Below are 27,636 nucleotides of genomic sequence, written 5' to 3'. Positions count from 1 at the left end.
ACTAGGGACCCAGGGTATTTGCAGGAAAACCTCTTTGTTTCCATACTTTTTATGGTGATTACTTTAAATTTAAATTTAAATTTAAACAAAATCAGAAGACATGTCACTTTTTGATCTGTGCAAAAGCCAAGATCGCTATATACAGATGACTGGTTGCTACAACCAGGACTGGACAGTATGCATTCCAGGACCATCACCACCACCACCACCACCACCACCAACAACAACAACAGAAAGCACTAGCCTAGCTTTTGGTCTATGATCTGTTCAACAAACAAGATCTCCAAATCCAGAGGTCTGACTGAGACCATCACAACTGAATTGGTCTTCCAGAAGCATAAAGAAAGACTCTATCCCAGGCTCCATCCCAGGAGCAATGTAATGACGAAGACCACCAACTACAGTAGATGGATTAAAACGACACTGAAGAAGCAGAACTGCTAGAACCACAAAGAAAGACTTCATCATAAGCTCCATTCCTTGAGCTGTACAGACACCAAGATCTCTAGATACAGAGGTTCGATTTTACCATCCATGACAAAGCAGAAGTCTTTTATATACCAAAAAGCACCGAGGGAAGAGTAAATGATCATGCAAGGAGTCTATAGTTAATCCCATGACAGTATACCTCAGGGGTGAAGAAACCCTGTATCTCCTAGGCCAAAGGAATTTTCTCTATAATATTCCCAATAGTTACTGTGCCTATGCAGGGAGAAAAAGATAAAAAAGCACAAAATAATCATTTTTCCACATATAAATTTATTTATTGATTGATTGATCTTTATTTTGGTGTAGATATTGAAGTTGATGTCTCCAATTTTATTTTATTTTATTTTAACTTTCTCTCTCTTTTTGTACTCCGGCATGGTTTGATTTCAGAACCGAGACTATTGAGTGGTGCTTGTCTTTATTGCTGTAATGCTCACTGGATATTTAATTTGATATTTCTTTCTGTATTGATGTGGTTTTTCAATTACCTTTTTCATGTCCTCACTCAAACTGAGGTTGAAAGCCTCTAGAAGGACTCCGCCATGTTCAGCTTATTTGATTTAATTTATTTTATTTTATTTATTTTATTTTTTCTTATTTTTTACTCCATTCTACTGCTTTTCTTTCCTTCCAACAAAACCACGTAACTCAAATTATCAAGCTCCACTTCTCAAATAGAAGGGGAAACTAGGGAGGGTATTAGGACCAAACAGATATATGATCACTAATAGTAAGCTAGACAAAGAGAAGACCACCTATTCTAGCATCTCGGGGGGTGATGGGAGGGGGGATATGGTTGCAGGAAGGGAATGGGGATGGGGGGAGAACAAATTTGGTGATGGGTATTCCCTGAGTCAATGTTAATATGTACCTAAAATACTACTGTGAAAGATATGTAAGCCAATATGATCAAAATAAAAATTAAAAAATACTTTAAAAATAAATATATTCTAAAAATTAAATAAATTTACTTTAAATTTATTGCAAATTACTAAGACTGAGATTACCAAACAGTGGGAGTAGTGGGAAGAGGGAAGCCATGGTCTCAAAGTGACAATGACATTGGTGGAGGGTCTTGGGCCCTTTGGTAATGTGAAGGTGAAATAACTGTGTATCAAAACCATAAGCATTATAACACTATTGTAATCATGATACATAAACAATAAAAATAAACATTTACTTTTTATAAGTAAAAATAAAATGAAAATATACATTACTCTCCATTCTTTGTTTCCATACGTTTTGTGTCTACTAACATTACTGATAAATATCCAAGTTTCTGGTCCCCATTATAATCATGAGGCCTTTTTGTCTCTTGGGTCTTTTTATTCCAGCTCTGTTCACAGCCTCCTGAGGGATGGAGAGATGCACCTAAATCCAGTACCCTAAACATATGGTATCCAGAGCTCTGCTAGGTGTCAACCCTGAATACTACTGGGTATGATCCCCAAAACAAAATAAATCAAAACCAAATGAGTCATAACCTTTCTCTTCTCCAAGTCACTTCCATGACACTCTGGAGATCTTTTTGTTTTGTTTTGTTTTGTTTGTTGTGGGGCTATATGCAGAAATACTCAGGGATTACTTCTGGTAATCTGGGGGAACAATATTTGATACTCAGGGATTGAACTCAAGTTGGCTGTGTGCAAGACAAATGCCTTACCTGCTGTACTTTTGCTTTGTTTTGCTTTTTATCCCTGAAAATATTATATTACAGTTATTTCTGTATTCTGCAATGTTTTCTGCCACTTCTCCCCATGAATACACTGCTCCACTAATTATTTAGTCCTTTCTTAAGACCTGCATTTCCCACAACTTACTCAGTCAGAAATACAGGAGACAAGTCTACTTACTGCCTTTCTTCATTTCGTCACCTTGCTGTGAATCAGACTTCAGCCATGCACCAAGAGCTAACTCTCTTTGAATTTATTTGATATCTGTATGACTTATTCTGAATCATAGATGTCATGATCAAGAGAAGGTATATCTAGGTCAAAATGTTCTTTTTAAAAAATATTTTTATTGAGGCATTATGATTTAAAATATAGTTAATGCTAGTTTACAAAAACTTCTTAAATTTTAATTATGCCAAGGTGGAGGATGAGTTCAGTGGTAAAGCAAATGCCTTGTAAGTATGAGAACTGTATTTGATTCCTGATATCAGGGAAAGAAAAGAATAAGTGCATCTCTTATATGTGAAGTCCTATGTTGTATCAACAAGACACATAGAGTGAAAAGAGAGAGAAATTACAGGAAAAAAGGAATTCAGTGTGTCAAGATTTTGAAAAGCAAAACAATTTAGGAATTTTCTATTTTAGTTAAAAATGAACAAAGCGGGGCCCGGAGAGATAGCACAGCGGTGTTTGCCCGGCAAGCAGCCGATCCAGGACCAAAGGTGGTTGGTTCGAATCCCCGTGTCCCATATGGTCCCCCGTGCCTGCCAGGAGCTATTTCTGAGTAGACAGCCAGGAGTAACCCCTGAGCACCGCCGGGTGTGGCCCAAACACCAAAAAAAAACTTTTTTTTTTTTTTGGTGTTTGGGCCACACCCATTGATGCTCAAGAGTTACTCCTGGCTCTGCACTCAGAAATCGCTCCTGGCATGGGGAACCAAATAAGAAGCCGGGGGATCAAACTGAGGTCCGTCTTAGGCTAGCACGTGCAAGACAGATGCTTTACTGCTTGCGCCACTGCTCTGGCCCCAAACAAAGCAAATTTTATCTTTAGGTTACTTCTATTTTGTCTTTATTTATTTTTTTATTTTTTTTTTTGTGTGGTTTTTGGGTCACACCCGGCAGTGCTCAGGGGTTACTCCTGGCTCCATGCTCAGAAATTGCTCCTGGCAGGCACAGGGGACCATATGGGACGCCGGGATTCGAACCGATGACCTTCTGCATGAAAGGCAAACACCTTACCTCCATGCTATCTCTCCGGCCCCTCTATTTTGTCTTTAGGTTATTACAATTCCCTTAAAATTAGATATGTTTGTAGTAATTTTTTTTTCATTTTTATGTTTTAAATTAAAGATGTGAGGAAACAGTTACCAGTGGTAGATTGCCAGTTGCCTCATGTTTTTCCCTTGTAAAAATCCTACTTCCTTCATTTGATATTTTATTCTTTTTCCTACTTGAATGTTTTGGTTGAAATGTAAGAAACTGCCTAATTTAATATCCTTTCTTTTGAATCTCGGCATTTGCATTGGGCTCAGTTTATATTATATATCTTTTATGAAATTCCCTCTATATTCATATGCTCTACCTTTTCCCACTTGTATGCTTTAACATTAATAATAGTTATTTTGAATTTACTGTCTGATAGTGAAGTACCTGAATCATCTCTGATTTTGGTTCTATTCATTGCTTTACTTTTTGACTTTTTAAGATGTGTTTCATGATTTTTAGGATACGAACTATCATATACAGATATACAGAGACTGCATAAATAAGGTTCATGTTCAGAAATGGGCATGCCTATTTTTTTTAATCAGGATGTTGGTCTGTATGATTGAGTTGGTCTAAACAGAAATTGGTATTGCTACAGTTTCCTGTCATGTTGGATAGCCTTCAAACGATCCCACTAATATCCAGTAATTAAGCACAGATTTTTTTCTTTGTATTTTTTTCTAAATCCTTATATTTTCTACAGTTCCTGCAATGCTATGCTGTAGGGTAAAACTACATGCTGTCGCTTTTCTCTGTCTCTAGTGTCCATCTTTTCCTGCAAACTCTTTTTTGCTTGATACTTAGTGGTAGGCTCACACTAAGTGTAGGGTTGTTTCTTCTTTGTCCTGCTAGGCTTAGGCAGCTTATATGCCTGGACATGGAGCATGTAGTTTTCTCAGATTTCTTGTCTCTTCTTTACATGGTAACAAAAATTCTGATCTATCGTTGGAGAATTTAGATGGAAAGAGTTTTGTGCCTCTTAGCAGTTCACCATTGGAATCGTTTTTTGGATTTTAATTCTAAAATAGTTTCAGTCTCCTCCAACCAAGAATTTGTTTCTATTATCCCTCTTCAAGGCATGATTTGTGGGATCACAGAACTGAGGTTTGCTTTTGCTCTCTATTGACTTGGGTTTTTATCTTTGTGAGGATAGGATTTGGGAAAGGTGATGTGGGATTCCTGAATGTTTCCCAAAGCAATGATTATTCTTTCTGCTTTATGTCAGATAGGGAGTACTGCTCCTTTCTAACCCTGTCCTCTCCATTCCTCCAGGGTATCTGATGGAAGTCTGCAGAAAAGAGCATATCATGAGCTTGAACTATTTATTTATTTATTTATTTATTTATTTATTTATTTAGTTAGTTAGTTAGTTAGTTAGTTTCCACACTTTAAGTATCCTAAACTTTCATGTTGGCACATATTTCACCTTTAAGAATTTGTTAAAATTTGGACCGATTTTTTTGTTTCTATTTGTATGATTGGTACCTCTTTCTTTTCTGTCTTGCCAAGTAGCAAACTGATCTCTCCCTGGAAGGGCTTGGTATTCCTTGAAATTTAATTTTCTTTTTCGCTTTGTGATTTTGTTTTTCTTGTGAATTGAAGAAAAGTTAAGATTTTTCAGATTATATGATTTTCCCCTTATTGTTAGGACCTGTGCTTTCTTTAGAAGCAAAATGTTTGTTAACCATACCGTAGAAAAAGTTTATTTACTCAGGATCTCAGCTGAAAAGCAATTTGGAGTGTGGAAACTTAATTATTTTTAAAGCGCTAAGACAATTTCACCAGAAACAGTTTTTTAGGTCACACTATGAAATATTCCTGAAAGAGCACAAGTTAAAAGAGTCTGTTTTATAAGATTCTTTTTTCTGTGACATCCCCAAATGGAACTTTATTCACGGTTGACTCGAAAGGGCAGGCAAGGAAATAGGATATTATTACTATTTTTCTCATATTCATGGTTATTAAAGGTTGGAATTGGTTGAGTCATTGGTTATGTGGCCAGCATACCATCTGACTGGCAATTCAAGGGTCATAAACTAGTCAGTACTAATTTGTGATGGAACGTTTCAGTGCTGGAGGTTTTCTTATTAAGATAAGATAGCCCATTTTTTCTTTTGTTAGTTTTGTTGTTGTTGTTTGGAGCCACATTCAATGGTGCTCAGGGGGAAACTCCTGGTTCTGCACTCAGGAATTATGTGATTGGGAGACCATATGGGATTCTAGGGATTGAAGTTGTGTCAGCCACATGCAAGGCAAGCCCCCTACCCACTGTACTCTCACTTCAGCGTCCTTTGGTTAATCTTGATGGTTGTATTATTCTTTGTATTAAATTCAAAATGTTTTCTATAGTCCATTTTTAACTACCTGGTTGTGATTCTTTAGTTTTGTGGTATTCAATATTGCATTTGTATCGATTAGTCAATAAAGGTGACTGTGGTATGCCAAGCCTTATTTTTGGTAAATAGCATAGGTCACTTTTACTTGATTTTGTTCTGCTTTTGGTGAAAATATAGCCTCTATCCAAACATAACTGGCTGGAGAAAGCCCAGTTTGAATTGAATTTTGTTCTTTTGCTCTTTGTCTTGGTATTTAGACCCCTAAATTTCTACTTAAATATACCTTGATTTTAAAATGATCTCTCTATTTTCAGGATCTTGTAAGCCAAACTCCCTGATACCTGAATGTTCCCAAGAGAAGGCAGACTTTGGAAACTCTTTCAAAGAAGTCATTGTTTATTTTAATTTTCTTGAATCATCATGGATCACAGTTACAAAGTTACAACATTATTCATATTTGAGTTTCAGGAGTACAATGTTCCAAGACCACCTTCACAATCTCATCACTATAATACATTTACCTCCACTAGTGGTCTCATTTTCTCTATCAGTTTGTAAATTACAACCCCTCCACCCCCAACTTGCTCTGTGGAAGGCACTTCCCCCAACTCTCTTGGCACTATAGTTTTCAATAATGTTACTAATAGGGTATCATTCCTGTCACTTTATCTCCTTTCAGTACCTAGTCCACATCTATTAGGGTGACCATTTTTCTCTATCATTGTAGTGGTCCCTTCCCTAATTCCTTTCTTTTTTTTTTTTTTACAAGTCTTTCACATTATATTTAAGGTATATAGTAACAGTGAATTTGAGCCACCAGTGTTGTTTGTTCTCCTCCCTCTACAATATTCTCAGGATGCATCCCATACTATCCCCTTTTCATCTTGGACTGCTACTGTAACAGCACCCCCCCATGTATAGCTTGTTGTAAATTGAGTATCTTGATTATGTTGTCATTGACTTTGGGTTTGGTGTTTATTTCTGATAATTTTTTGTTTCCAGTCAATGTTCATTAAACTGTTGGCTCCTGGTATCCACTTTTTCTCCCCTCATTTTATGAGGCAGAACAAGATGATTAAAGTTCTGTGGTTCTGTTGGAAAAAAGAAAAGGAAAAAAAAAAAAAAAGAAGGCTGGGAGGAGCCCTTCTAGAAGCTATATATATCAATTTAAAAAAAGAAAGTGGAAAAGAAAAGGAAAAAAAATAAGCACTGGCAAAATACACAACAGCAACAAATAAAAACCAACAATAAAACAACAATAACAGGGGCCGGGTAGGTGGCGCTGGAGGTAAGGTGTCTGCCTTGCAAGCGCTAGCCAAGGAAGGACCTCGGTTCGATCCCCCGGCGTCCCATATGGTCCACCCAAGCCAGGGGCGATTTCTGAGCACATAGCCAGGAGTAACCCCTGAGCGTCAAACGGGTGTGGCCCAAAAACCAAAAAAAAAAAAAAAAAAAAAAAAAAAAACAACAATAACAAAAAAAAGAAAAATAAAGAAAAAAAGGGGCAAATAGGATCCAATACCTCATCAAGAAGGTCATACACCATGACCAAGTAGGATTCATTCCAGGAATCTAAGAATGGTTTGACATACCTAAATCAATCAACATAATACACCATATCAACAAAAATAAAAACCATATAATCATATCAAAAGGTGCAGAGAAAGCATTCGATAAGGTCCAACACCCATTCTTGATGAAAACTCTAATCAAGATGGGAATGGAAGGAATTTTTCTCAGTATAGTCAAGGCCTTCTACCACAAGCCAATAGCAAATATTATTCTTAATGAAGATAAAAAAAAAAGCCATTCCCCTAAAATCTGGTATAAGACAAAGCTGCCCTCTCTCACTACTCCTATTTAACATAGTACTAGAAGTTCTTGCCATAGTGATTAGGCAAGAAAAATATATCAAGGACATCCAGGTAGGAAAGGAAGTCAAGCTCTCACTGTTTGCAGATGACATGATAATATATCTAGAAAACCATCAAGACTCTACTAAAAAGCCTCTAGAAGCAATAGATTCATATAGCAAAGTGGCAGGCTACAAAATTAACATGCAAAAATCAATGGCCTTCTTATATACCAATAATGATAGAGAAGAAATGGACATTAGAAAGACAATCCCAAGAAAGGCAGATCCTTTGTCTGTGAAGGCAGGCGGGAGGAATCTGCTTCTGCTGTGAGATTACCAACTGGGAGAGACTGAGGGGGCTTGTCACTTTGTGTGCGTGTTTCTCTATTCTTCTGTCTCCTAAACCTCTCCTGAGTGGGCCGAGAAGGACCCAGCAAAAACTCTTCTAGAGGTGTCCAAGCCGAAAAGGACAAGAAAGACAAGAATGAGTGAAAGCCGACTATCAGTGGTGCCCTGGCAGAAAGGCTGATCTTTCGTCTGTGAAGGCAGGTGGAAGGAATCTGCCCCTGCTGTGTGATTACTATTGGGAGAAACTGAGAGACTGCCGCCTGTGAATGTTTCTCTACTCTTTTGTATCCTGGACCTCTCCTGAGAGGGCCGAGAAGGGTCCAGCAAAAACTCTTCTCTAAAGGCTTCAGAAGAGCATGGCCACTCTTCTTTGCTTCTCAGCTGTGTGCTCTTTCTAACTACTGAACCCCATATAATACACAGAAAAAAAGTCACACTACAAAAAAAAAATGTGACAATGGAGATATCTCGCAGGCAAACACCATGCACAGAGAATGAAGATGATAGCTTGTGATAACCCCAAAATACCAACCATCTAATTAATCTCTCAGATAAGGAGTTTAGAATAGAAATAATGAGGATCCTCATGGAAATCAAAGAAAACATATCTCTAGCTGAACAGAACACAAAGATAGAAATCAGAAAATTCCAAACTGAAATAACAGATCTGAAAAACATGGTAGCTGAACTGAAAAGCTCAATGGAAAGCCTCACCAACAGGGTAACAGCAGCCAAGGACAGAATCAGTGAACTGGAAGATGAAATGCAGAACTCCATACAGCAGAAGAGATTGGAAAAGAACCTTGAGGCAAATGATCATACAATGGAAAAAGTACTAAAAGATGCCACAGCATGCATGAACTTTTAGGGGAGCTCAGCACACAAGATGTATCCCCAGATTTTCCTGGTGGGGAGAACTGAAATAAACCCCATGGTTTTTGTCAAAAGGCCTGCTGTGGATGCCTTTTCCCCTGTGTGGATAGTTAAAAAATTTCCAAAAATAAAAATTCATACTTGGTATTACATTTTCTGTCATAACTTGGCTATCTCTCCTTTGTAAAATCTCAAGCAAAATTATGAACTATCAAATAATTTGGCTCGGAAATTCCAGCACCAAAGATTACTAAAAGAACCATTTTTCTGGATAATTAGCACCAAAAAGCAAAGACAATATTTTTTTCTCTTTTTCAAATATGTCCTTGCAGTTGCAGTTTCTGGTAATCAAGGGTGTAGCCAGAATATGAATCCTAGGCTATTGACTCTTCTCAGAATAAGGGAACCAGACCTAAGGGGATTTGGCTCCTTCCTTTACTTGACCTCTAAAACAATAGAGCCCAGCTCTGGGAAGACCATGTTCTTAGATATTTTTTTTTTTACTTCCTAATAATCTCTGATTTTGCATTTGAAGTAAGCTTGCAGAGAGCTGCCTTGAATTATAACCTTCTCCTTTGTAACTCAGAATCCTTATAGCTCACACCCATAGCTTAAGCATGCTTACTGTTAAACTTTGCTTTGTGATTGTAATTATTCTTCTCTATACCTATGGCTGGTTTTACAGCTGTAAATCCCCCTGCTTAAAAAAATTAAACTTGTTGCACTCTTGCCAGAAGATGTATTGACCCCACATACTCTGTGTGTGGTTTCATTATTTCATATTTCATATTAGGCCACTCGTGTTATCCGTTTTTCCTCTCGTGAAGGATTTGCTCCCCACTTGAGATGCTGAGACACAGGTATGTTTTATGTTTTATGTGCCATCATGTGGTCTATCCTGCAGAATGTACATTGGAGAAGAATGTGCATCCAGGTTTCTGGGAATGAAGTGTCCTAGATATATCTACTAGGCCTCTTTCTTCCATTTCTCTTTTGAGGGCTAGTATATTTTTGTTGGATTTCATTCTGGTTGAACTATCAAGTGTTGACAGGGCCATGTTGAGGTCTCCCACAATTATTGTGTTATTATTAATGTCCTCTTTCAAATTTGCCAATAATTGTATTAGTGTTTATGGGTGCTTATCCTAGTAGGTAAGAGCTTGTTACTATACATAATATTTCCCCTTTTTTAGTATGCCTTTGCAAAAGGAATGGTGTCATATTATATTGCTGGTGCTTTTGGGGGTAAGAATGATAGGCCATATATTCTTTGTGCCCTGAACTTTTATCCCTTTTGACCTGAACTTATATACCAAGCCTAGACTTTTTATTCTAGAATTTAGTACCAAGCAGAACCAAAAGAAGTGAAATTAAAAAAATAATAACAATAAACAAAAATAATTAAAAATAAAATAATAATAAAAAAGAGATGGAGGAAACTACTTTTACATTTGGAAATAAACACACTAAGAGGTATAACTATTGCGGTATTAAACATACAAAGAAAATATAGATATCCCCATTAAGTCTTTTGAGATATTCTTGGGGGGCTGTGAGATCCAGTGTACCTTTTCATTCCACACTGTGTTCTTATTGATTTTGAGAAATGGTTTGCAGTAGTAAGGAATCATATAGTGTTCTTGAGCTGGGGGTCCTTCTGGTGCTAACTCCGGTAGCATGTGATAGTTTATACTTAGGAGAGGGTATGAGAAGAGAGAATGAGGCAGCAGGAGTGGTGGGTGCAGCTTCTTGCCAGGGCAGGAGATGTGGAAGTGAGAGGGTTTTCTTTTGCTTTGGGAGCTGGGTTGTGGCTTATTGGGGCAGGAGGTTGTTCTCGATACTAAATAAGTTAAGAACTGAGGGTAAAGAGGGTTAAAAAGGGAGGGTTAACAGATCAGGATTCAGGGGATGAGAGAATAGAAGGAGTTCTGAAGGGAAGAGGAGGGATAATATATGAGTAAGAGGGGCTATATACAATATAGGCATGGATTATTTACATTATAGGTTGGGCAGAGATAGAGAAGTCCACTGCATATAAACTCATGCCCACTTATAGACAGACATTAGAGATCTATTCATAAGTTGTTGTTGAAGGCCTGACCCTCATAGGATGGGTCTGAGCACTTAAAAAATAACTGAACTAAGAAAAGATAAATAATTAGCTACAATATAGATTAGGAGAGAAAGAAAAAATGAGAGATAAGAAAAAAAGGAAAAAAGAGTCAAAAAAAATTGGGCTGGCATCTCGGACTGCCTTCCCTAACTCTTTCAAACAGGTTAGTTTACTTTCGTTTTGTTTTATTTTGTTGATATTTTTTGAGGGGCCACACCATGTGACGCTCAGGGGTTACTCCTGGCTATGCGCACAGAAATTGCTTCTGGTTTGGGGGACCATATGGGATAACAGAGGATCAAACCACAGACCCTCCTAGGTCAACTGTGTGCAAACCAAACGCCCAACCGCTGCACCATCGCTACGGCCCCCAGTTCACTTTTCTACTTCTAGTCCTTTCTGATATTTGAAGAAAAGTTTTATGCTTATACAAAATCACCTTTTCTTTAGACATACCATTAATGTCTTATTGTTTCTTATGGCAAGTTTTTTTGTTTGCTTGTTTGAGTATCCAAGAGTGCTCAAAGGTTGCTCCTTACTCTGTACTCAAGAATTATTCTTAGCTGTCTTGGGGGATCATATGGGATGCCTGGGAATTGAATCTGGGCTAATAGCGTGCAAGTCAATTGTCCTACCCATTGTACTGTCACTCTCGTCCTAACCTATGGCAGTTCAAAGGAAATGAAGCCTGTTGCTCTAACCATAGGCAGGCATCAAAATTGTGTTATCTACCAATTGGTTTTTCTGCTCTTCTATTTGAGATGGATGAAGAGTCTAATCCTTATATTTCTGAGACATGATAAACCTATTAATATTTGTCTCTTGGATGTCTAAGTTCATTATGAACCAGTCAGGATGACAGTGTAAATTTCCCCTTTTTCCCTGTTTTTCTAATTTGTGAGATATTTTTACAACTTTGCTTTTAATATTTTCTATTGTTTGCTTCATTTCTGATATCCTTCCTTCCTTCCTTCCTTCCTTCCTTCCTTCCTTCCTTCTTTCTTTCCTTCTTTCTTTCTTTCTTTCTTTCTTTCTTTCTTTCTTTCTTTCTTTCTTTCTTTCTTTCTTTCTTTCTTTCTTTCTTTCTTTCTTTCTTTCTTTCTTTCTTTCTTTCTTTCTTTCTTTCTTTCTTTCTTTCTTTCTTTCTTTCTTTCTTTCTTTCTTTCTTTCTTTCTTTCTTTCTTTCTTTCTTTCTTTCTTTCTTTCTTTCTTTCTTTCTTTCTTTCTTTCTTTCTTTCTTTCTTTCTTTCTTTCTTTCTTTCTTTCTTTCTTTCTTTCTTTCTTTCTTTCTTTCTTTCTTTCTTTCCTTTCTTTCCTTCTTTCTTTCCTTCTTTCTTTCCTTCTTTCTTTCTTTCTTTCTTTCTTTCTTTCTTTCTTTCTTTCTTTCTTTCTTTCTTTCTTTCTTTCTTTCTTTCTTTCTTTCTCTTCTTTCTTTCTTTCTTTCTTTCTTTCTTTCTTTCTTTCTTTCTTTCTTTCTTATGCCTTCCTTTTCTTTCTTTTTTTTTTTTTGAGGTGGGGGCACATCTGGCAGTAGTCAGGGTGCCCGTTGGCTCTGTACTCAGAAATCACTCTGGTAGGCTTGGTAATCCATATGCGATACCAGGGATCAAACCTGGGTTGACCTCATACAAGGCAAACATCCGACCTACTGTATTATGTCTCTGGTTCCTATTTTTCTATTTCTAAGATACAATATTTTGTGTACTCTTTAAATATTTTGTTTTTCTGGTATCTGGTTTGTTTTCATGAACTTTATTTTCTCTCTTGAGAGGGTGTTAGGCAATTTTATTTAATGCTTTATGAAATTTGCTTCTTGCCTAATCTCTATTCTCTCAGTCTAGCTAATTTCCTCAGGTATTTTGTAATCTTGGCAACATGCTCATATTAGAGTGGTTTATTTGGAAGCAGTCGATGGGCATATGGCTGAAAGCTTCATTGTGAGGTGATCTGGCTAGGTTTTTTTTTTTTGTAATGGTTTTTATTTATTTATTTTTTTCAAACAGAAAAAGCCATTTTAATCACACATATACATTCATAGGACTTTAAACAAAATGTAATATAAAATATAAAAAAAAACCAAAACCCCACAACAAAAAAGAATTGCATTTACTTGTAAACTGCTTAACAGCTGGTGGGTTGGCTGACAGGGCTGCCCAAGAAAAGCAAAAGCAGATATAATGAGGTACATTTTCAATGAATAACCACCACAGATCATGTGAACTGCTCTAGCAGCCCAGTCACCTGTTCCCCAATCTCGCCTCCTTAGAGACAAACCAGGGCAGTCCTCCCATGAATTGAGGGCTCCAGCTATATCGATAAGCACCTCAAAGAACAGACAAAACAAACAAACCAGCAAAAAAAAAAAAAAACTAAAACAAACAAACAAAAATCACGCCATGGTCTTGAATTAAGAAACATGGTATAGCACATAACAAAAGAGAAGAAAGGAAGAAAGAAAAAAAAATAAATATAATTGGGGACAACACTTTCAATAATCACACCCAAACAGAAAAATCGACCAAAATAGATAAATAAATCAAAAATAATAATAACAATAATAAATAAAGGTAATATATATATTTATATAAAAAATAACCAAGATTTTGTGCTTTTTGTATTTGTTTTTTCCCTCCTGCCCTGGCACAGTAAATATTGGGGTCATTCGAAAAGGAATTCACTTGGCCTAAGAGATATGAGGTTTCTCTGTCCTTGGAGCATACTGTCATGGTATCAACTCTAGACTTTGCTCATGATCAGGATCCTTTACTTTCCCGTGGTGTTTTGTTTTTTTTTGTTGTTGTTTGTTTTTTTTTTTTTTTAGGGAATTCTGAGTTATGTCCTCTTGGTCATATTGTGCTCTTTATAGAAGGACCTTTCATTTTCCTTTCTGGATTATGAGGTGTGATTCCTAGTATTGTATGAATAGATTGTGAAGAGAGGACAAGTTCTCAATATCTGCTACTCACATGCTAATTGATTCCATTGTTTTCAACCTTGCCTCTTTCTTCAAGTCAAAGATCTCATTTTACTTCACTAGAGAACAGACCTGAGAATAGAGAAAGGAGTGAGTACCTAACTGCTTTATAGCCTCTCATATTTTTTCTTAACTTATTGTCTGCTTTCTACTTCCAGGAGCATCTGTTGCCTCCTAACTTTTTTAGAGTCTTGCATTATAAAACATAATACTTCTCAATCCATCCCACCTCTGTCTCACAATTCTGGGTTGTGATTTTTTTTTTTAATATTCTATTAAGAGGTTTACTATTTTTCCATTTGTTTCCATTTTCCACCATATTGCTTTTCTAACCACTTCCATTCTCCCAGTTTTTATAGCTTAATAAAGTTTCTTAAAAAATACTGTTACATTGATTTTAATAGTTTTTGAGTTAGTTTTGATTTTAATAGTTTTTCAGAAGGGAATAAATTAAGATATTTGTATTCAATTTATTTCCTTATCTTCTCCAGCTATCCTCCCTTCTCCTCCTATACATCTCTCCTCCCTCCTCCCTCTCTCCTCCTCCATTATTATTGCAGAGTTAAAGGGACTTTTAGGCTTGTGTAAGGACATTGTCTTTGGATTGCAATGAAAATACTTGCCAAATATGGCCAGTAGAGGATCAAGAGTGGGCCAGGAGACTAGTTTGGAGACACTGAAAATAAACTAACATAAGCTTGGATCAAACATGCTGCAACTTAGGCCCTTACAAAAGCATTTTGAAAATGGAGAGGCCCTTTGTCAAATGTCAGGTTAATTAACAGGAGGAGTCATTGTGTAGGGAATAGTTGTGTCCCTGTGAATACATTCACAACAAAGAATTAGATGTTTACTTGGCAACAACAACAAAAAAAATCTAGAAACAACATATACTGAAAAAGTAACAATCATAATGGGATATATAATAGTTTATAAGCTAAATGCCCCAAAAGTGAGAACATATTTTTCAAAAAATACTGTACTAAATGTTTTAAAAATGTTTTCTTATATGAAGAAGGGTGGAAGCTGTGGGATATTGGGGGAAAGGAAATGAAATAAATGAACCAACAAACAACTAACACGAGGGAAGAGAAGACGGGACAATGCAAAGATCTAGGTTCAACATAGGTATACAGTGCTTTTCAACTTTTCATATATCTTTTCATAATCTTAGTTTCTATCTCTATAAAATGAGATAGTGTCTATGTTGTTTGTCATAAAAATTAAATGTGGGGCTGGAAAGACAGCTCAGGAATTTAGAGACTATGGGAATTAAGGGACATGCTGTGCTTACTGTGGACCCTGCTTCCACCTCTACCACTACTTGTGCCAAGAGCATCGTGGGGTACAGCCTTTAGCACACCACAGAGGTGAATAAAATAATTCCAGCATCACATAACCCAAGAAGTACTCTATCCTTGGGTTTTGCATTGAACCACTGGGTTAGTTGACTGGGAATTGCTGGAAATAGTCCCTAGAATCTCTGAACACCACTTAGAACACCAGTTAGAGCACCACTTGTGAGAACTCAAAAAATTAAATGAGAAAACTGAAGTTTGCTAATAAAATGTTTAGAGTACACTAGTAGACCAGGGAACTAAGGGTGGAGGTATGGAATGCATGCTGGAAACTATGGTGGAAGGAGGTGTACACCGGTGTTGGGAATGGCCATAATTCACTGTCACTATGCGCCTGAAATACAACTGTGAAAGACTTGTAATTCACAATGGTCTCAATAATTTTTTAAATGTTTGGAGTAAATCAGATTTTCATAAATGTTGGATTTCTTAAACCGATTTTTATTTAGGTATTGGATTTATATCATTGTTATTCATACTTTTCATAGATACTAGATTTTTTTAACTACTCAACAGTAAAACTGTTGGGACTTGTGGAATGAAAATTATGCATGGGATTCTGTTCTTGGAAGGAAGGAACACAGGATTTATGCTTCATTATCACATTAAAATTTTTTGAAACCTTTTCTCTCAACACAGGGCTTACCACCCAAAAGGTGGATTGCAGAAGTCACCCACCTGACTTGTCCAGAACCTACCATGTTTGCCTTCTCACCTGTAGCTCCACGTTGGGGATCTTCACGAGAGATGTGGATACCAAGCTTCAAGCAGTCTAAGAAAGAAGCACGGGCACTGAGATGGATGATTGATAGGAATAAAAACTTCTCATCCCATGAGTTTTGGTCTCTAGTATTCAAAAACTAATGTCCACTAATAATAAAATGATATAGACTAAAGCCTTTTTAAGGTTTTTCTTTAAAAGGCTGCATTACTATTTGACTATAATAATTTTTGGACTATTCCTAGGGTAAAAATTAATTTCTGCAGTACTCATAATGAGCCATATCAAATAAATTTAAATTACCCTTAGGGGTCACTTCTATATTTTTATACTGAAAAAGGAAGTATCTTTTTTGGACACTGTTAATGTTCAATTTACATGTCTGGACCCAAGTACCTGCTGCCTTTGGTGACAATTTACTGTCTGTAGAGTGACAGCGTTCACCTCAACTGGCGAGACAGGGAGAAGCTATGGATTCTTGATACTGAACTCACTATCTGCAATTTATTGGTATTTGGCAGGCACAGTGTCCTGATGCTGAGCATGAACATGAAATACATTAGAACTTGGCAATGAGTGATTCCATATGTTGGTTTCCAGGGACATAAGTGAGTAATAAAAGCTGTGTGGAGTTTATCTGCGATTTACTCTTCCAGTCAAAAAGGGACAGATGTGTGTTTCTCCTTCCTCTCCATGCATTCAGCCACCTCTGAGCTTTAGTTTTTCATCTTATCCTCATCATTCCCCCTTCTCTTCCCCTCAATTTCCTGCAGAGTACAATGTCTTGTAAAGACATGCCTCCTCCTTGTGTCTTTTGATCTGTGAGATGTTCCCAGTCACCCTTTTTTACAGCTGAAGTAGAAGAGTACCAAGAATTGTATGATTTGGGCTGAACAGCTTGTTTGTTTGGTTCAATATGACGATGGAAATAAATGTCTCCAGGAATTCTAATTGGGTGGAAGCTGATTTGGCTGTGCTGAGGATGTAGTACAGCTTGGTGAGCAGTCTTTCTAGTTTGTAAGCATTCTTTTTCATTTCTGATCCTGTCACCATAGTTTCAGCTGTCTCATCTATAGCATATATTGGAGTTGTATGAGATGAGGAAAAGTTACTGGCTCACTTTTCCCTTCCAAGTCTTGGAGTGACTTGGATTATTTTAAAACTGGTTACCACTTGATGTGTTTTGACTTTGCTTGGGAGCTATCCCCAGATTGGTGCTTGGAGGTCACTCCTGATAGAAGACAGTGGGCTCTACTGTGCTGGGGGCTCCACCTGCAAAGCTTAAACTCTAGACCTCTGAGCTGTCCCCTTGGCCATGCCTTTGGTATTCTTCATTTGGAAAAGTCATAAACTTGGAAATTAGGAAGAGTCTCTGATGATCATAATGGGAAAACTTAGGAGACTTTCTGCCACTAACACCCTTTATCACAGGCTAGATAGCCTATGTTGTGCCTGCCATGGCCAAACATTATTAAATCTCTCCCATTCTTCCTCTCTCCCTTTCCTCACTCTCCCTTTCTGAGAAATGAGGACAGAAACCCATACTACCTCTTAGAACCAAGAAGGATCACACTGCTGGTAGGAGACAGTGAGTGTCAATGATTGGGTTCTTTTCAGTCTGAGCACTATCTGGATCTAAACATAATCTTCTACAAATCTTAATTTCTCTTCCTGGGCCTTCATTTTCTATCTATAATCAGTGATTGGTTTTTATCCATTTTCTATCTAAAAGAAGTGATTGACTTTTTTTCAAGGTTCTTTTTATATGAATGAAATTCTTTATGAAAAATTATGATGTTTAATTTTATAAGTATTTTGACTGAGTTATCATTTCAGAGCCACCATATGTTTTTTAAGGAGTGAACAATCTTCATTGGGGCAAGCATTGAGGATGAATTAATATATTTATCTCTTTGTCCCTTTATTTGATAATAGCAACAGAGAAAAATGGGAAAAGGAGTTTTTTTTGTTAAAGGCTGTATTTAAATTTTGCTATTACATGATATTCTTAAAAAATGTCCAAGGTATGATTTATGCTTCAGGTGAAATATTATCATGATATTTCAATTCTTCATAAATACCATCACCAAAATTCTGTGCTTATGTGTTATACATGAGTCTTCAACCTCCACATTTCATGGTAGAAAAAAATTTTGGTTCTTCATCTAATGCATAGAAAAATCTTTCCTAAACTTTTCTGAAATATGTAACTGAAAACTACAGTTAGACAAATCACTGATCACTTAATTTAGTATTTTGTTATAGAAAAGAATGGAAAAGAGTTTCATGAGATTGAAAATGAATAGTATTTGGGGCCAGAGTGATAGCACAGTGTGTCAGGTGTTTGCTTTGCTGACCTGGGTTCATTCCCTGGCATTCCATGTGGTCCTCTGAGCCTTCCAGGAGTAATTTCTAAGTATTGAGCCAGGAGTAACCCCTAAGCATCACCAGGTGAGGCTCAAAAAAACAAAACAAAAATACTTTGAGAAATTTCTACCATTTTTCTTAGAGGCTAAAATCCTGCTGACATTGATTTGTTTTCAATCTTTTTAATATATGCTGTTCTCACTGGTGTGAGTATTCTTGTTTTTTTGATATGCATTTCTCTGGTAATATCTGATGATGAACACACTTTCATATGCTTATTGGCTATGCACATATCCTCTTTATGGAAGTATCTGTTCTCTCCATTTTTTAATGGTATTATTGGGACTTCTCAGAAACTAAGTGGATCTTCCATATAATTCTGTGATTCCATTTCTTTATCATCTACTCTAGGAACACAAAAAACTAACTTGAAAAGATGTATGCACATCTGTGTTCCTTTAGTGTGTACAGTAGCCAAATATGGAAACCACTCATTTGTTTATGTAAGTGGGTAAAGAGAAGGTATATATATATATACATTCATATGTATATATATGTATATATACACACATATATACAATGAAATATTAAATGCCATAAAAAGATGAAATTTTGCTGTTTGTGACAACTTGAATAAACAAATAAAACCTGAGAAATGCTGAAGAAAATCATTACTAATTGTCTTTACTTCCACATCTAAAAATGGAGTTAACTTTAAGCTTTGGACATACAGAAAATACAATATTTCAGAATCTGAATGCAGGTAGGCATATTTGTTGCTATTAAAAACTAAATTCAAGTAACTGAAGAAATAGAACAGTATTCAGGAAACTTGCTTTGCACATTTGGTTTTATTCCCTGGCTCCTCATATGGGCCTCTGAACCCTTCCAGCAGTAATCCCTGATCACAGAACTAGGATTAAGCCCTGAACACCCTCAAGAGGGTCCTGCAAGAAAAAAAGATTCAAGAAACTAGAATATCCATGGATATCATTATGATTAGTAACAAGCTGAATGTATATAGTGTTCTGTGTACTTCTTAGAAATAAAAATCAGAATGTTTGCTCCATAGACTCACATTATGCAGAATAAACTTAATATGTATAGTATATTGTATGCATCCAAATACAGTATAGGCCTGAACTTTGAATGTCCAGTGTGGCATAGAAAGCCTGTCTTGAATACAGGTGGGGGGTGGGGAGAAGGAAGATGAGGGGTATTGGTGATGGCAATGTTGCACTGGTGATGGGGGGTGTCCTTTTTATGACTGAAACCCAATTACAAACATGTTTGTAATCATGATGTTTAAATAAAGATATTATTTAAAAAAAGAAATCTCAATAAGGCTAGGCATGTGACAGACCTGTGTCTGAGTTCCAGCACTGAAGTAGCAATTATCAAAATTTAAAAATAAGAATGATCAGTAGCACATAATTCCTGCTAAAAATAATAACTCATGAGAATTTTGTGCATGCTTTGGTGAATAATGATGATTATCTGAAATAAGATGGGTACAACTGCATAAGTAAACTCTATTTCTTGGAATCTGCAACATATGTAGTACAAAAGTTTATTGGCCAACAGTAATGGTGATTAGTTTATGTGAAGTAACTTTGCAGTCTGCATATTTATTTGGGAAGATATTAGAGATTAAATTCAGGGGCTTACACAAGTGAGCATATGCTGAGCCTCATCTCTGTTTATCCTGAATTTTATATGAAGAAATCTTCATTCTTCTTTAAGAAATTTCTGGGGCCAGAGAGGTGGCACAAGCAGTTAGGACAGACCACAGTTTGATCCCCTGGTGTCCTATATGGTCCCCCAAACCAGGAGCAATTTCTGAGCACATAGTCAGGAGTAACCCCTAAGTATCACCGGGTGTGGCCCAAACAAGAAGAATAAGAAATTTCTGTTATTTTCTTTTTTTGGTAGTTATCAGCAATGGTAATATATTCACTGCTAAGTTATATAGCATTTTTTTTCTTTAGATTATAAAAAAAGATATTTTAAAGAAACCAGAGGAAAGGTGACATGAATTCTGACAAATAGTAAGAAAAACTAGATTTTAGGGGATGGAGTAGTAGCACAATTATAGGGAGTTTGCCTTGCATGCAGCTGACCTAGGATGGATGCGGGTTCAATCCCCAGCATCCCACATGGTCCCCTTAGCCAGGAGCAATTTCTGAGCACAGAGCCATGAGTAACCCCTGAGGTCCACCGGGTATGGCCCAACCCCCCCCAAAAAAAAAACAAACAAAAAAAAAACCTGGCTTTTAGTTCCCATTTTCCAAAGTATCTTTATTACTCATTAAGTTATTTGGTCTTTCTCAGCTTCAGTTTGATTATCTGTAAAGTAGATACTATAATACCTGTTATAATATGCAGCCCTTTGTGAGGCTAGCTATAAAATAAACTGCTAGTCATACTTAATAGGGTAATATCAGTTGTAGTTATTACAGCTTTTTATAGCAACCATTCTTGTTTGTAAAGATATTGATTGAGAGCTATCTAGAAAAAAATAACTAATAATAGTTTTAAATGTTTCTCATTTAATTATTATTATTTTGTTGTTGTTGTTGTGGTTTTTGGGTCACACCCGGCAGCATTCAGGGGTTATTCCTGGCTCCAGGCTCAGAAATTGCTCCTGGCAGGCACGGGGGACCATATGGGATGCCGGGATTCGAACCAATGACCTCCTGCATGAAAAGCAAACGCCTTACCTCCATGCTATCTCTCCGGCCCCTCATTTAATTATTTTACAAATATTTTTTGTGAAATAGAAATTCTATAGATACCCTAGAAAATAAATATATTATTTGTTTTTTTTGTTTGTTTGTTTTTTTGGTTTTTGGGTCACACCCGGCAGTGCTCAGGGGTTACTCCTGGCTGCCTGCTCAGAAATAGCTCCTGGCAGGCATGGGGGACCATATGGGACACCGGGATTTGAACCAACCACCTTTGGTCCTGCAAGGCAAACGCCACTGTGCTATCTCTCCGGGCCCAAAATAAATATATGGAACAAGAGATGTGAAGGTTTGGGATGGCCATTATGATATAATGATGGTATTAAAATCAGGACAGAAGAGGTATGCTTGAATTGTACTTTCTCTTTTCTAATCCATGGCATTTGTGAAGAAATTTTACACAAATTTCCATATAGCAAAATAGAAATAAAACAACTTCTTTATAATAGTTGTACAAACCCGAATCAAACCACTGCAGGGGTCTCTGATGAAAACTGACTTTGAACATATGTCTGAAGTTTAGTGTCTAATTAGGATTAGTAGTGATTTTTCATTTTCCATTTCTCAATCTGGGACCAGATGTTCAGTATATGTATAACAAGAGAGAGGAGAAAAGGGTGACCAGATGTGTACGTCTTGATCCTCTTAACTACTAACTGAAACTCAAAAGAGGAGGGACCTTGGCAGCCTTTCTGTTAGGAGACAAACTGCCATGTTTTTCCTTTTTTAGATTGCAGGAATATGGTGGCAATGAGTGAACACTCACTTCTATAAGTCATAGTAACTTCTCTAACTAATAACATATAACCATCATCTATCCAAGGCATTAAATCAGTGACCCTCAGTGCTGGAATGATATATTAGGTTATGCATAACTTCATGCCTTTTATGTGCAAGATTTTAAATTTGGTCCCCACCATAATGTAATCCTGCCAAGTATGGACCTGGTAGCCCATAGCATCGTTGGGCCAAATCGGTACTATATTGCCAGGCTGAGTATTAAACAAGTTGGCCAGGTATTGATTGAAGTCCACTCAACATCCAAACAAAATAGTGCTCTTTTTGATTTTGGTAGAGGAGAGGGGATCATTACAGATATAGGCAAGAGACTATGGGAGTCTGAAAGGAACAGAAAGACTTCATGATATATGTCATCTCAGTTCCTTGGTCTAACAGCCAGACCTGTACATACCCAGAGGTGTGGCTGTATTCCTAAAAAAAAAATTTAATTAGTCATGATTTAAAGGCATCTCCATTTGTCTTCTTGGGGATTCCTTTTGATTTATATCTTCACTTCTAGAATCAAGGACTTGAGTAGTCCAGTATTGACTGTGGAGCTCTTAAAATGACTCAGAACCACAAACTGAATAATGCCTTCAACATTGGGTCAAACAACTCTTAGATTCTGTTTTGTTTTCTATGCAGACCATTAACACATAATTCAGCCTTGCTCACCAGAAGTTAGTTATACAGCTAATCCAACAAAGCTATTGAATGACTGACATAATTACTGAATATGATACTGATAATCATCTGATGAAGTATATAGAAAAAAAAAGAGCATTACCTAAATATGTCCTTGGTGAAGCAATACAAATAATCAGTTGTATAAGCTTTATCTTCTGAGTGCATGTCTTTTTAATCTGTAAGACAAAACAGCACATGTAAATAAAGCACTTGTGCTGTTCTCTCAAAGCACAGCAGGAATCTTAACGAGAAACTTTTATGAGATTGATTGAATTGTGAGATCAACTTCCTCAGAATTCCATTTTTACCCAAAAGAACATCTGGCAAATGGTAAGTGTTCACTATTGTGTTTCATCGTCTCCATGAAAACAAAGTCAGTCCATCATATTAAGAGAGCATTTTAAATTGTTGCCAATGATAAAACGCCAAGATTCAAATGAAAACTAAACATACAAGGAAATAACCTTCAACACTTGGAATTAAACAATTTTCCAATTACAATTACTTTCCAGATAAAGTTGGTGGTAATATTAACTAACCAATGTTACTTCTTGTGGAATAAAGGGATAGATAGAACTCCCAGCAGTGTTTAAGAGATCAAGTGTTACATTCTATGGTCCCTTAAACTGATCTCTGAAATGCACTGGGACCTGTGCATTCGATGCACAAGTTCTCTAAAGCTTTGAGCCATTTTCCCACCCTCAACAATATTACTTTTGACACCGAATAAAATCAGAGAACGTGACATGTAAGGCTTTTAGTTTATATGTTACAATAATTTGAAGAAAGAGATAGCGAAGAGAGAGCATTTCTTTAAAAAAAAAAAAGATTCTTTTTAGTCAAAAAGTTCCTTGAGGGAAAATAGAACTTAAAATGAGTGATTCCTAAAATTATTTGAAAATTAAGGTGAAATAAAAGGCAACAGGTTCCTTCCTTCCTTCCTTCCTTCCTTCCTTCCTTCCTTCCTTCCTTCCTTCCTTCCTTCCTTCCTTCCTTCCTTCCTCCCTTCCTTCCTTCCATCTTCCTTCCTTCCTTCCATCTTCCTTCCTTCCTTCCTTCCTTCCTTCCTTCCTTCCTTCCTTCCTTCCTTCCTTCCTTCCTTCCTTCCTTCCTTCCATCTTCCTTCCATCTTCCTTCCTTCCTTCCTTCCTTCCTTCCTTCCTTCCTTCCTTCCTTCCTTCCTTCCTTCCTCCTTCCTTCCTTCCTTCCTTCCTTCCTTCCTTCCTTCCTTCCTTCCTTCCTTCCTTCCTTCCTTCCTTCCTTCCTTCCTTCCTTCCTTCCTTCCTTCCTTCCTTCCTCCTTTCTTGTTCTTTCTTCTTTTTTCTTTTTGGTTTTTGGGCCACACCTGGTGATGTTCAAAGGTTACTCCTGACTAGGTGGTCAGAAATCACTCCTGGCTTGGAAAACCATATGGGATGCAGGGGATCGAACCACGGTCCGTCCTAGGCTAGTGTGGGCAAGGCAGATAAATGCTTTACTGCTTGCACCACTGCTCTGGCCCCAACAGGTTTTCTTTCTAATTTTATTATAACATCATGATTTATCAAGTTGTTCATGATACAGTCATTTTAGACACTATATGTTTAAACACCAATTCCACCACCAGTGTGACTATTCTTTCACTAGTATCTCCAGTAACCCACCCACCACACGTCTGTCTCTGTGCAGGTACAAACACATCTACTTCATATTGCTTGTTACAACACAACGGGAACTGAAATTGATCAGATCTTAGATCAACACAGGTCAATCAATTTGAAATAATCGTTATACCTTTCCATGGTATTATTAAAGTCAGTGTCTAAAGATTTACTGGGCTGTGGCTTTTGGTGCTAATGGAGCCTTCTTTTCTACTAGTTAGGCTCACTAAGGTGGGTAGAGTATAACTTTCCTATCAGATTTCCTATGAAACTACTGGGCTGAAAGAACAAGATATTGAGGAACCATGGCCGCATGGTTCAGAATTCATAACTCTAAAACAAATTAGGTAGTTTGAAAATTTGATTAGGTTAAGTCATGAAGCAGGTCCCTTTCTATGAGATGGTGTTGGGAGTGGCATGGGATTCTGTAGTTCATGCAGAAAAGCAAATATGCCCCATTCCTTTCTGAGATGATCACAGAGGTATCAGCCCAGACTGGACTATCTGGAAAATATTGATAGCCATTATTTTCTCTAGGCAAGTATAATTTTTATTAAGTATCAAGGAAGAGACCAAAAAGTGCATTAAAGGCAAGAAAATGCTTTTTAAAGTTATATCAATAAAATTATTGTTGTGTGGGTCTCTCTGTTTTATTACTATATCCAGTATATGTCTATTGACCATTTAAAATGTGTTAGGAATATTCTGGGCCACCAGGATATAATTAGGAATTGGTTTAATTTCAATGATTATTGAGCTTCTGCCTCCATAAGAGCTTGGTTCTAATTCTAGTTGGGCAGTAGAAGTGCTGTTGCAGAATAGACACTACTTTCAGGAAGCTTTTGTTTTCTTTGGAAAAAAGCACCATGAGATGGAACTTAACCTCCTGAATCCTTCCGAGTCCTTTGAAACATGAATGGTAATATAAACAGCTAGTATTGATAGTGCGTATTAAAAAGCTATATTGACAAGATGTGTTAAAAGCACTAAACGTTTACATTTGAAGTGAGTTGTCAAGTTTAGAAACAAATCCTTTCTTTGTTCTTTCCATTCTTTATGCTGGTGTTCCATTCCTGTTCCCCAGAGGAGAAGGCGTTTCTTCTGTCAACATTAGGTGATTTCTGGCAAGAATTAGAACTCTGACTTGGGGGAATGGCAGTGATGATGGTGAGCTCACTGGGCAAGCAGTTCTGCTCTGGCTGAACTACATCTGTTCACCTTATGTACAAGAGCTGAGGCAAAACAATATTTACTTAGTCACAGCACCTTAAGAGTTTTACCTTACAAGCTGCATTCAGTCATCATGTATATAGTTCACACGCCATTAATAAAGAAGACTCATTTCACCACTGAAATAATATTATCTGCTAGATTGAGAAAATCCAGGACACTTAGATGAGCATCTTTAAGTAGGAAGTGTAATCACAGATATCTTCTATTTCCTGTTTTTCTGATGGCATGTCCCCACTTTAGTACACTGCTAGCCTGGAGGCTGTGGAGCAGGAAAAGTGGGAGTGATACAGGTCCACTTTTTATGCCCTTTCTATTAATTTCTTTATGGTTACTTTTGGGATGCCATTAAAAACACATTTTGATAACCTTTATTCTGTGCCTCAATCATTTTTATTACATTCTCATGACTTACAATACTGTTAAGGATAGTTTCATGCATCATCATTCCAGTACCATGACAATCACCTCTGTGCCTGTTTTTCTCCATCCATGTCCCAAGGATCTCTTCTATTCTCCCCAGTCTTTTTCCAAATAAACTCAGTAATTTAGACCAAGACTCCAGTTTCGTTGTCCTTTGCCTCTTAACAAGATATTTTCCTGGAATAATTGTGATAGAAAGTAGGAGCACCTTCTATTTTAGTATCCAAACTGGAATACGGAGTGTAAAATGTTAACTATTTATTAATCCATGACTACAAGTATAATCTGAGATGTGTGTTCATCCTATTTATAGGCACTATCGGGGTAATCAGGATGGGCTTATTATGGGTGTTTGGAGAAGGAAAAAATCTAATATTTTTTAAGATGGGTAATTCAAACAACTATTTAAGGCAGGTTATTTCTCTCTGTGTTTTAACAACTGAAAATAAAATTAAATCTTAAACTTTTCTTCAGTTGATAAAGTCCTTATTTAAGATTTTCCAGGTGCTTTATTTTTTTCTACTCAATAGAGAACTCTGAGTTTGATGGATGAGGATGATCTGTGTGTGCACCTCTCAATCAATGTTTTTATATATGGCAATGTAGACCAACTGGCTTTCTTCTTATGGAGGAAGAGAGGAAAATGTTGCACTTCATTTATGAGAGTAAAGAAGTCTGAGGCAAAGAGTCAGTCTTGATACAAGGAAAACATAAGAAGATGTATGTAAACAGAAATGTAGTCTCTTATTAAAATAAATGTGACTTTATTATCTAAGATAGTGAGATGGGACATATAAACTATCTACATAACTTACTCAATACTATTGTATAAGGTTTCTGTTTTTGTTTTATTTGTTTTGGTACCAGGCCCCACAATCCTTTCCCAATGCTTTATAATTATTGTGACAAATTGAAAATTTAAATCTCATATCTTTGGAACAGGCATGGCCATGGATGTTCAAGGATTACTCCTCTTTCTGCACTCAGAAATTACTCCAGATGGTGGTTGGCCCCAGTGCCACCGAGAGTGATCTCTAAACACAGAACCTGGAGTAATTCCTGAACAATGCCAGGTGCGACCCCTAAATTTCCCCACATGGGAATAAAACATTAAATTTTTTTTTCTCTTGAGAATATGAACTTTTATTTGCGACAGCACATATGCATATGTGAGCACACTGACGGATGATATCTGACCACGTACAATGAAAACCTTAATTGAAAGTACCCAACTTAATTGTAAAACCCATCAAGTTAATATGGCCTTACTTTTTAATTTAGTAAATGTTTTAGGCTAGTACATTTTAACCCAGTTAATATAATAAGATTTCCTCAAATTCAGTTGAACTCATGTTTTTTCCGATTCATTAAAAACATTTTTATTCAACTATTGTTTTTAGACAACTAATGAACCTTTTCTCTATAATTCTTTTTTTTGGCAAATTAGCTGATTTTAATATGTTGCCCTTAATATGTATAATTGCTCTTTTTTGTTTTTTTATAATAATTCACCTTTCATTCTTTTTAGCAGACATTGATTGCTTTGTAATTCTGAGGGGAATAAAAAAAAGCTCAGGTCAATATACCTGAAAAGGATATATATCAGCAAGATTATTCCTAAGTGAAACTTTGTATATTGTGAACTTGTTTTTCTAGATTGTCACTCTGAGACCTAAGCCCAGGCAAATACAGAAGTCTTGTCAGCATTGGTGACAATGTTTATTGATGTCCCTCTCTGTGCCAAGTATAGTTTCTTT

At 36.7% G+C, this 27,636-nt stretch overlaps 1 protein-coding gene across 1 annotated transcript in view; it reads left to right on the top strand.

The window, feature by feature from the left end:
- Positions 1-16,151, top strand: part of FUT10 (fucosyltransferase 10) — a 104,744-nt gene extending 88,593 nt beyond the window's left edge. The window contains exon 4 of the mRNA XM_049772366.1: positions 15,927-16,151. Within this exon, the coding sequence (XP_049628323.1) occupies positions 15,927-16,151 (225 nt within the window). The remainder of the gene's footprint in view (positions 1-15,926) is intronic.
- Positions 16,152-27,636: the final 11,485 nt, after the last annotated feature.

Source organism: Suncus etruscus, chromosome 4 (genome assembly GCF_024139225.1).
Source record: "Suncus etruscus isolate mSunEtr1 chromosome 4, mSunEtr1.pri.cur, whole genome shotgun sequence".
In the NCBI taxonomy this organism is placed as follows: domain Eukaryota; kingdom Metazoa; phylum Chordata; class Mammalia; order Eulipotyphla; family Soricidae; genus Suncus; species Suncus etruscus.
The sequence above is the reverse complement of the archived record's forward strand: the minus strand, read 5'-3'. Positions and strand labels throughout refer to the sequence as shown.